The 12,123-nt window shown below is 42.1% G+C and overlaps 1 protein-coding gene across 1 annotated transcript in view; it reads left to right on the top strand.

The window, feature by feature from the left end:
- The first annotated feature begins 1,557 nt into the window (after nt 1-1,557).
- LOC110502312 (kinase non-catalytic C-lobe domain-containing protein 1) overlaps nt 1,558-12,123 on the top strand; it is a 98,248-nt gene continuing 87,682 nt past the window's right edge. Inside the window, exons 1-2 of the mRNA XM_021580246.3 lie at nt 1,558-2,269; nt 8,785-8,983. Coding sequence (XP_021435921.3) covers nt 2,174-2,269; nt 8,785-8,983 — 295 coding nt within the window. The 5' untranslated portion in view covers nt 1,558-2,173. The remainder of the gene's footprint in view (nt 2,270-8,784; nt 8,984-12,123) is intronic.

The following is a 12,123-nucleotide window of genomic DNA, read 5'->3' as shown; positions in this document are numbered from 1 at the left end:
TTTATTCTATATGTGTTATTTCATAGTTTTGATGTCTTCACTATTATGTAGAAAATAGTAAAGATAAAGAAAGCCCTGGAATGAGTAGGTGTGTCCAAACTTTTTACTGGTACTGCATATATACAGTGGGGCAAAAAAATATTTAGTCAGCCATGGTGGAAAATAAGTATTTGGTCAAAAACAAAAGTTTATCTCAATACTTTGTTATGTACCCTTTGTTGGCAATGACAGAGGTCAAACGTTTTCAGAAGGTTTTCACACACTGTTGCTGGTATTTTGGCCCATTCCTCCATGCAGATCTCCTCTAGAGCAGTGATGTTTTGGGGCTGTTGCTGGGCAACACGGACCTTCAACTTCCAAAGATTTTCTATGGGGTTGAGATCTGGAGACTGGCTAGGCCACTCCAGGACCTTGAAATGCTTCTTACGAAGCCACTCCTTCGTTGCCCGGGCGGTGTGTTTGGCATCATTGTCACGCTGAAAGACCCAGCCACATTTCATCTTCAATGCCCTAGGCTTTGTTACTTTGGTCCCAGCTCTCTGCAGGTCATTCACTAGGTCCCCCCGTGTGGTTCTGGGATTTTTGCTCACCATTCTTGTGATCATTTTGACCCCACGGGGTGAGATCTTGCGTGGAGCCCCAGATCGAGGGAGATTATCAGTGGTCTTGTATATCTTCCATTTCCTAATAATTGCTCCCATAGTTGATTTCTTCAAACCAAGCTGCTTACCTATTGCAGATTCAGTCTTCCCAGCCGGGTGCAGGTCTACAATTTTGTTTCTGGTGTCCTTTGACAGCTCTTTGGTCTTGGCCATAGTGGACTTTGTAGTGTGACTGTTTGAGGTTGTGGACAGGTGTCTTTTATACTGATAAGTTCAAACAGGTGCCATTAATACAGGTAACGAGTAGAGGACAGAGGAGCCTCTTAAAGAAGAAGTTACAGGTCTGTGAGAGCCAGAAATCTTGCTTGTTTGTAGGTGACCAAATACTTTTTTTCCACCATAATTTGCAAATAAATTCATTAAAAATCCTACAATGTGATTTTCTGGATTTTTTTTCTTCTCATTTTGTCTGTCATAGTTGAAGTGTACCTATGATGAAAATTACAGGCCTCTCATCTTTTTAAGTGGGAGAACTTGCACAATTGGTGGCTGACTAAAAACTTTTTTGCCCCACTGTATATATATACTGCACTGTTGGAGCTAGGAACCCAAGCATTTCGCTATACCTGCAGTAACATCTGCTAAATATGTGTATGTGAACAATAAAATGTGATTTGAACATTTAATTTGATTTGGAACCACGATTTTCTGAAAATGTGGGAATTTTGCAACCCCACTTACAGGCCTGATGTGGCATGTAAACCGCGAGTTTCAGGCCACCATATTAGGGTAAAGCTAGGGCTCAAAATAAGGCCTGATGTAAATAGATGAATTATAATGATAACATATGTGCAGCATATACTAGTGCAGCATAAGTAACTAGTGCAAGCAGGTGTGATTTTGCACTTGGTAATACATGAGTAAAATCTTAACAACGCAGTTTGCAATTAATGTCACTCATGAGAATGAGTGCAAAAAAATGTAGGACAGAATTTGCAGCAAAGGCTACACCGTTCTAAGTCCCTCAATGGCACGCTATTCCAGAATTGCTTTGATGCAGATCGCGGCGCTGTACGGGAATGGAATCTTGTAAATAGGCTACCCTTCTTCAAAACAAATTATGGTACATAGTGTAGCTTCGTAGCCTTTACTAGGAGGACTTGGGAACTGCAGTTCATTATCGCAATGTCGGTTATTTTTGTGGAGGTGTGGCAGTCGTTGCCATGACAGCATATAGTTGGCAAACTCCGTTGTTGCCATTGATTATAGGAAGTACACATTCAAACGCTGTTTTTCGCTGGTTTTGGATTGAAAAGAACTGCAGTGACACCGACCGTTTTGTTGAATGACGCATCATGTTGCTGGTGGTAGTGGAAGGACGGGGATCATTCTAAAAAGTAGCCCGCACTGTTCGTGTTTGGACCACGTATTCAGGCATGTAATCTTTCCTGACTCAATACAGTTTTGCCAGGACACCAATGGAGGAAAAGCTTTAGGCTAAGGGCTATGAGTATGAAACTGCACGCACCCAATTCTACAAATATCCACAGTCTTGTTCAAAACTAAATACAATGGGGACATCTGGAACTGATGCAGTCGAATTCTCAGGGGAAGAAGAGGAGGAATACTATGAATTTGAGCATCTACCTGCACTCCTTGAAGATGAGGTGAGAGTGAATATTTATGTTTACATTATTATCGTCATTAATATTATTGTTCTCTCATTGGCATATATTAACCAAGCTTGAATATTGTAGGCTACCAACAATATTGTGTACTGAGGGTCCCCAAGGGACTGACTTTATTGTCTGTGAAATATATGCACCTGGGCTATGTTACTTGTGCAGTCCCAATAGATAGGCTAACCTATATGCTATTCACCAAGGGATTTAATGATTGAAGAAGACAGGTTGTTTTATAAGGTCTATCAAATCAACATCATGCTCTCTGTCTCAGGACATCAGATTAATGTCTGTGATCTTTCCTTATAACTCTCAAGGTGATCAAGGACCATACTTATAATGTGGGGCATAAATAATGACCCCTGCTGTGTCCCCTCATGGCTTTAAATTGATCATCTGGAGATTCATTACAACATTAAAATACTACCCTGTCCTGTTTTCATCTCCCAGTTTGAGTTTTAAAGTAACTGCCCAGTGAAAATCTAACTTTTAAAAGTTCATATTATGTTAACTCATATCCAAATAATGTTGTTGACTCGTCCTATACTCGTATTTGTGGCCAAAGCATAAATTTGAGAAAACCCCCCCACAAAAACCCTACCTTTACCTTGTATCTCAAACCAACCATTTAAAAAAATGCTTGCTATTTCCTCATAGATCATGATGTCATCTCCCTGAAGAGGATGAGCAGGCCAATCAGCGGTCTACTCTCACAAATATTTTTTATGACTGATATACAGTACCAGTCAAAAGTTTGGACACACCTACTCATTCCAGGGTTTTTCTTTATTTGTACTATTTTCTAAATTGTAGAATAATAGTGAAGACATCAAAACTATGAAATAATGAACATAGAATCATGAAGTAACCCAAAAAGTGTTAAACAAATCAAAATATATTTTAGATTCTTCGAAGTAGCCACCCTTTGCCTTGATGACAGCTTTGCAACCTCTTGGCGTTTTCTCAACCAGCTTCATGAGGTAGTCACCTGGAATGCATTTCAATTAACAGGTGTTACTTGTTAAAAGTTCATTTGTGGAATTTCTTTCCTTAATGCGTTTGAGCCAATCAGTTGTGTTGTGACAAGGTATATAGAAGATAAAGACCAAGTCCATATTATGGCAAGAACAGCTCAAATAAGCAAAGAGAAACGACAGTCCATCATTACTTTAAGACATGAAGGTCAGTCAATGCGGAAAATTTCAAGAACTTTGAAAGTTTCTTCAAGTGCAGTCACAAAAACCATCAAGCACTATGATGAAACTGGCTCTCATGAGGACCGCCACAGGAATCAAATCAAATCAAATCCAATTTTATTTGTCACATACACATGGTTAGCAGATGTTAATGCGAGTGTAGCGAAATGCTTGTGCTTCTAGTTCCGACAATGCAGTAATAACCAACGAGTAATCTAGCTAACAATTCCAAAACTACTACCTTATACACACAAGTGTAAAGGGATAAAGAATATGTACATAAAGATATATGAATGAGTGATGGTACAGAGCGGCATAGGCAAGATGCAGTAGATGGTATCGAGTACAGTATATACATATGAGATGAGTATGTAAACAAAGTGGCATAGTTTAAAGTGGCTAGTGATACATGTATTACATAAAGATGCAGTAGATGATATAGAGTACAGTATATACGTATACATATGAGATAAATAATGTGGGGTATGTAAACATTATATTAAGTAGCATTGTTTAAAGTGGCTAGTGATATATTTTACATCAATTCCCATCTGCACACTGCCATAACCCATCTGGTCAAGAGGAATACCTATGTAGGAATGCTGTTCATCGACTACAGCTCAGCATTTAACACCATAGTACCCTCCAAACTCGTCATTAAGCTCGAGACCCTGGGTCTCGACCCCGCCCTGTGCAACTGGATCCTGGACTTCTTGATTGGCCGCCCCCAGGTGGTGAGGGTAGGTAACACCATCTCCACCCCGCTGATCCTCAACACTGGGGCCCCACAATGGTGCGTTCTCAGTCCTCTCCTGTACTCCCTGTTCACACACGCCTCCAACTCAATCATCAAGTTTGCAGACGACACTATAGTGGTAGGCTTGATTACCCACAACGACGAGGCGACCTACAGGGAGGAGGTGAGGGCCCTCGGAGTGTGGTGTCAGGAAAATAACCTCACACTCAATGTCAACAAAACAAAGGAGATGATCGTGGACTTCAGGAAACAGAGGGAGCAGCCCCTTATCCACTGACTGTAGTGGAGAAGGTGGAAAGTTTTAAGTTCCTCTGCGTACACATCACGGACAAACTAAAATGGTCCACCCATACAGACAGTGTGGTGAAGAAGTCACAGCGCAGCAGCAGCGCCTCTTAAACCTCAGGAGGCTGAAGAAATTCAGCTTGTCACCAAAAACACTCACTTTTACAGATGCACAATCGAGAGCATCCTGCCGGGCTGTATCATCGCCTGCTACGGCAACTGCTCCACCCACAACCGTAAGGCTCTCCAGAGGGTAGTGAGGTCTGCACAACGCATCACCGGGGGCAAACTACCTGCCCTTCAGGACACCTAAACCACCCGATGTCATAGGAAGGCCAAAAAGATCACCAGGGACAACAACCACCCGAGCCACTGCCTGTTCACCTCGCTATCATCCAGAAGGCGAGGTCAGTACAGGTGCATCAAGCGGGGACCGAGAGACTGAAAACAGTTTCTATCTCAAGGCCAACAGAATGTTAAACAGCCATCACTAACATTGAGTGGCTGCTGCCAACATACTGACTCAACTCCAGCCACTTTAATAATACAAATTGATGTAATAAATGTATTCACTAGCCACCTTAAACAATGCCACTTTATATATTGTGTACATACCCTACATTACTCATCTCATATGTATATACTGTACTCTATACCATCTACTGCATTTTGCCTATGCCGTTCGGCCATCGTTCATTCATATATTTTCGTGTACATATTTTTATTCATTCCTTTACACTTGTGTGTGTGTAAGGTAGTTGTTGTGAAATTGTTAGGTTAGATTACTTGTCAGATATTACTGCATGGTAGGAACTAGAAGCACAAGCATTTCGCTACACTCGCATTAACATCTGCTAACCATGTGTATGTGACAAATAAAATTTGATTTGATTTGAAAGGAAGACCCAGAGTTACCTCTGCTGCAGAGGATAAGTTCATTAGAGTTACCAGCCTCAGAAACTGCAGCCCAAATAAGTTATTCACAGAGTGCATGAATCAGGCCTTGATGGTCGAATTGCTGCAAAGAAACCACCGCCTTGTTCGGGCGGCACTCGGCGGTCGACGTCACCGGTCTTCTAGCCATCACCAATCCACTTTTCATTTTCCATTGGTTTTGTCTTTGTTTCCCACACACGTGGTTTTCATTTCCCTATTACTGGTCATGTATTTAACCCTCTGTTTCCCCCATGTCTTTGTGTGTGATTGTTTGTTGTTCAGGTCGGTATGTTTCCGGCTGTTTTTTCCCGGGTGCTGTTTTCACCCGTGCTTTGTGGCAACCGTTATTGTTCGCACATTGGTATTGTTACTTTGTGCTATTTCTTAAGTAAAGTGCATTGTTCACTCATCTCTGCTCTCCTGTGCCTGACTTCATGCACCAGCTACACCCACCGCCTGACAAAGAGACTTGTTTGGGCCAAGAAACACTAGCAATGGACATTAGTCCAATGGAAGTATGTCCTTTTGTGTGAGGGGGTCCAAATTAAGGTTTTTGGTTCGAACTGCCGTGTCTCTGTGAGATGCAGAGTAGATGAACAGATGCTCTCCGCATGTGTGTTTCCCACCGTGAAGAATGGAGGAGGAGGTGTGATAGTGTGGGGGTGCTTTGCTGGTGACACTGTCAGTGATTCATTTAGAATTAGAGTCACACTTAACCAGCATGGCTACCACAGCTTTTTGCAGCGATACGCCATCCCACCTTGTTTGCGCTTAGTGGAGCTTTCATTTGTTTTTCAACAGGACAATGACCCAACACACCTCCAGGCTGTGTAAGGGCTATTTGACCAAGAAGGAGAGTGATGGAGTGCTGCATCAGATGACCTGGCCTTCACAATCACCCGACCTCAACCCAATTGAGAAGGTTTGGGATGAGTTGGACTGCAGAGTAAAGGAAAAGCAGCCAACAAGTGCTCAGCATATGTGGGAACTCCTTCAAGACAGTTGGAAAAGCATTCCAGGTGTAGCTGTTTGAGAAAATGCCAAGAGTGTGTAAAGCTGTCGTCAAGGCAAATGGTGGCTACTTTGAAGAATCTAAAATCTAAAATATATTTTGATTTGTTTAACGCTTTTTTTGGGTTGACACATGATGCCATATGTGTTATTTCATGGTTTTGATGTCTTCACTATTATTCTACAATGTTGAAAATAGTAAAAATAAAGAAAAACCCTTGCATGAGTAGGTGTGTCCAAGCTTCAGACTGGTACTGTATGTCCACACCATTCTATTGTTTAAATTGTTTTTTTTTTTACCTTTATTTAACTAGGCAAGTCAGTTAAGAACAAATTCTTATTTTCAATTACGGCCTACTGAGGAACAGTGGGTTAACTGCCTTGTTCAGGGGCAGAACGACAGATTTTGTCAGCTTGGGGATTCAATCTTGCAAAAGTCCAACGCTCTAACCACTAGGATACCTGCCGCCCCAGCGTACGCATACACCATTCCAACACAGAAAAGCTACCTTTTAACATACTTCACTAGCATTTTTTTGGAAGAAAAACTATTTCACTCGTATTGTAAGTAGTTATAGTTCCAATGTTTAACCATGTGCAGTGTGCAATAGGATTCAGTGCAGAAGAGTTATTCAAAGTTTGTCACGATCGCCGTCCGGAAATGACCGGACCAAGGTGCAGCGTGGTGAGGGTACATTTTTCATTATTATAAATGTAGCCAATAAAACAAGAAACAACTAAAATGAACGTGAAGCTTACTAGGGCTAAATGGGCCACTAACAAAGACAACTACCCACAAAATACAAAAAGTATGATTCCCAATCAGAGACAACAATGGACAGCTGTCCCTGATTGAGAACCATACCCGGCCAAAACATAGAAACACAGAACATAGAGTTTCCCACCCGAGTCACACCCTGACCAACCAAACATAGAGAATAAAAAGATCTCTACGGTCAGGGCGTGACACAGTTATTCACTTTGGAAGTTTTGAGCTGCAGGGGCTTTTGCAAGTGTGGCGAATCCGCAGAGACACTGCAGGGTAATCTTGAGTGGAAGGCGGTATGTGTGGGGTCAGCCTGCCAGATGCATTCAGCTGTAGTCTACACACAAGGGGAACAAGTGTAAACTTAGTCACATTTGACCTTTTGAGTACTATGGGATGAATTAAACCATTAACAACTCATGATTTCCCGCGATTACTTAGTCATCCATTTAGAAGCCCAACCAGAAAATAAATCACTCACTACTTCACTCTTTTCTTTCCCTCTTATTCTCTCTCCGTCGCTAAACCTTTGAGGAGTTCCACCAGTGCAGATTTGGTCTCATTTAGAGCTCTTGGAGTGAGAGGGGAAGTTATGCGGACCTGCACATTTAACTTGAGGAGAGTGGGAGAGACTCAATGTTTCTCTGCACTGTTCTCAAGGGAAACAGTCTATTTATGGCCTTTTGCTGCTGCTTAAAGTGACAGTTTTCTGCCCTATTATTGTGCCATATTCTACAGCATTGTAGGTGCACTTTATTCACATTCCGAAACAAATATTTTGTAACTGACAGGCAACCATCTTTTAGATCTCTCTCAGATAAATTGAAGATGTACTTTAAAGAAGAATATTCTGTCTTCACCCCAGTTCCATCTTTTTAAATCTTAGAAGAAAAGGGTTCCAAAAAAAGGGTTCTTCGGCCGTACCATAGGAGAACCCTTTTTGGTTCCAGGTAGAACCCTTTTGGGTTCCGTGTAAAACTCTCTGTGGAAGGGGTTCTACATGGAACCCAAAAGGGTTCTACCTGGGGACAGCTGAAGAACCCTTTTAGGTTCTAGATAGAAAAAAAAGTGCTAAGTGTTTAAAATTACAACAACTGAATGCCCATGTTCCATAAGACTTCCATGAGACTTTTGAGAAAAGACAGTGGTCTGTTCCACTGTTCAGTCACATGCATGTAATGGAAATGCAGAGTACTGGACACGTCATCACAATGGAGTCTCTCTATCTCAGAGCCATCAAAAACTGGCTTTTGTGCTCATGTGCAAAGCCAACAAAAGATCCTCTCTTCTTCACACACAAGTCCAGCACTGAAAATGTCAAACATGCCATGAGTTGTTTCGTATTCATTGATGTAATAAGGCTTCTTCATAAGACAAAATGTGCCCGCTTGGCTTTGCACAGTTTGCAGCATGACATACAAGGGTGTGGGTGTAAATGTGTGTATTGCTGCATGACACATACTGTATTAATTGTGCCTGTGTGTGCATGTGTGTTACTCTTGTGTGTGCATATGTCTGTGTGTGTGTGCGTGCATGCGTGTGTCCGCAGGAGAACGTGTCCCTGGCAGATATCCTGTCGTTGCGGGACACCTGTCTGACGGAGCAGGAGGTGTGGGCGGTGTGTGTGGAGTGTGTCCTAGCCTTGCAGAGTATCGCCCCATCGACCCTCTTCCACACCCTGTGCATCACACCCGACACCCTGGCCTTCAACGCCCATGGCAATGTGTGCTTTATGGAGCAACTCAGTGGTGAGTCAACACAGCTCTCTCACCTCAGAGATGATCCAGTCTCCCTGTCCATTCAGGGTCATGTTCATTAGGGCACACAAAAACTTTTTAAAAAGTTTTGTAACAAGAAACAAAAAATTGTTATCCTTTTTGCAGTAGTCCAAGTACTCCCTCCCTGCTTCACTTTATTTTCTTCCATTTAGTGCATATTGAACACAACCTAGGTCTATCAGTTATTCAGTGGATTCTATGGTGTTTCGTTTCAGTTACAGTTAATCTGTTAGTCAATGCTGTCTGCTATTGTAAACGACTGAGGCAGCACTCTCTCTACTGATCAATCAGTCTGATCTGATAAACCCTGGCATCCTGAGGTCACAGATCAATCTGAAGATCAGGGCCCTTCTATTTATTATGACTTCAAAGGTCAAACTGATCTTAGATCAGCACTCCCACTCTGAGATGCTTAATGATTAGGGCTTCAGATTCTCCTCTTGAAAAGTTTGTTTACAAACCTCATCATATTCTCTTTTGGTCAGCAGTATACGTTTCAAACTAGAAAGTTCCACCTGTTCCCAAAATAATAATAATGTTGAGCTATTGTGTGATTACATCTGTGTGATGTGATTTTGCAGTCGTCTGCAGCTCCTCATCTCATTTGGATGGAAAAGGTTGGTGAAACAGTCATATCCTTCATGTTCAGGATAGTATGCCTCTGTCTCACCGTGTCCCTCAGACATACTGAGAAATCCACTCTGCCAACAGGCTAGCTTCTTCTCCTCTCAGGGAACTGCAATCATCTGTCTTTTACCAAACAAGGTTGCGTCACCGCCTGTCATACTCACCCCTGTTGTCCCTTCCACACAAACATACACAGGCAGGTAGGCAGGCACGTCAACACATACACACACGTATGCATGGATCCACAGACGTACATGCACACCGGACGCTCACACACATACGCACGCACACACATATCAGTTCAGGGATAGCCTCCCGTTTTCTCCCTGGCAACATCAGTAATTGATAAGCATTGATGAGATCAACAGTGTCCGTGTTGCCAAGGGGATTGTTTCCCTGGTAACCAATATTCTGGCGGTCAGCTGGCTATCAGTGCCTTTGACTCACCCTGGATTCACATTAGAATCTATTGCTATTTGCTAATTGAGATAATTTAGTTAAGACACAATAAGATGTGCTGTCAGATGTCCTTTGTTTTGCACATGTTGGAATACTAACCAGCACTTATACTACTACTTTTCTCCCCTGCACTGATTAGGTTTAATCGAGCGTTTTTTTGAATACTGATGTGTGTGGGACATCATCACGTGTTTCTTTAGGAATTGAGCATTCAGAGTGACCTTACGTGACCAATTAATGCTCAGTATGCAGCAGTGTTATTACTCATGGAGCAGTATCCATTCAAATCAAATCAAATTTTATTTGTCACATGCGCCGAATACAACAGGTATTCGTAGACCTTACTGTGAAATGCTTACTTACAAGCCCTTAACCAACAATGCAGTTCAAGACATAGAGTTAAGAAAATATTTGCTAAATAAATTTGTCAAATGTTTTATAAAAAGTAACACAATAAGATTACATAACAATAAAGAGGCTATATACAGGGGGTACCGGTACCAAATAAAATTTTATTTGTCACATACACATGGTTATCAGATGTTAATGCGAGTGTAGCGAAATGCTTGTGCTTCTAGTTCCGACAATGCTGTAATAACCAACGAGTAATCTAACCTAACAATTCCACAACTACTACCTTATACACACAAGTGTAAAGGGATAAAGAATATGTACATAAAGATATATGAATGAGTGATGGTACAGCACAGCATAGGCAAGATGCAGTAGATGGTATCGAGTACAGTATATACATATGAGATGAGTAATATAGGGTATATAAACATAAAGTGGCATAGTTTAAAGTGGCTAGTGATACATGTATTACATAAAGATTGCAAGATGCAGTAGATGATATAGAGTACAGTATATACATATACATATGAGATGAGTAATGTAGGGTATGTAAACATTATATTAAGTGGCATTGTTTAAAGTGGCTAGTGATACATTTTTACATCAATTTCCATCAATTTCCATTATTAAAGTGGCTGGAGTTGAGTCAGTATGTTGGCAACAGCCACTCAATGTTAGTGGTGGCTGTTTAACAGTCTGATAGCCTTGAGATAGAAGCTGTTTTTCAGTCTCTCGGTCCCTGCTTTGATGCACCTGTACTGACCTCGCCTTCTGGATGTTAGCGTGTGGTTGTTGTCCTTTATGATCTTTATGGCCTTCCTGCGACATCGGGTGGTGTAGGTGTCCTGGAGGGCAGGTAGTTTGACCTCGGTGATGCGTTATGCAGACCTCACTACCCTCCGGAGAGCCTTACTGTTGTGCCTTACTGTTGTGGGCGAAGCAGTTGCCTTACCAGGCGGTGATACAGCCCGACAGGATGCTCTCGATTGTGCATCTGTAGAAGTTTGTGAGTGCCAGGGACTCAAATCCTGCAGTGCCAGACGTGTCCCCCTGCTTAAGCCAGTACATGTCCAGGCCGTCTGAAGTTTGCTAGAGAGCATTTCGATGATCCAGAAGAATATTGGGAGAATGTCAGATGAAACCAAAATATAACTTTTTGGTAAAAACTCAACTCGTCGTGTTTGGAGGAGAAATAATACTGAGTTGCATCCAAAGAACACCATCCCTACTGTGAAGCATGGGGGTGGAAACATCATGCTTTGGGGCTGTTTTTCTGCAAAGGGACCAGGACGACTGATCCGTGTAAAGGAAAGAATGAATGGGGCCATGTATTGTGAGATTTTGAGTGAAAACCTTCTTCCATCAGCAAGGGCATTGAAGATGAAACGTGGCTGGGTCTTTCAGCATGACAATGATCCCAAACACACTGCCCGGCAACGAAGGAGTGGCTTCGTAAGAAGCATTTCAAGGTCCTGGAGTGGCCTAGCCAGTCTCCAGATCTCAACCCCATAGAAAATCTTTGTAGGGAGTTGAAAGTCCGTGTTGCCCAGCAACAGCCCCAAAACATCACTGCTCTAGAGGAGATCTGCATGGAGGAATGGGCCAAAATACCAGCAACAGTGTGTGAAAACCTTGTGAAGACTTACAGAAAACGTTTGACCTCTGTTGTA

The sequence above is a fragment of the Oncorhynchus mykiss genome, chromosome 23 (genome assembly GCF_057628025.1).
Source record: "Oncorhynchus mykiss isolate SJ-2025 chromosome 23, ASM5762802v1, whole genome shotgun sequence".
NCBI lineage: Eukaryota > Metazoa > Chordata > Actinopteri > Salmoniformes > Salmonidae > Oncorhynchus > Oncorhynchus mykiss.
The sequence above is the reverse complement of the archived record's forward strand: the minus strand, read 5'-3'. Positions and strand labels throughout refer to the sequence as shown.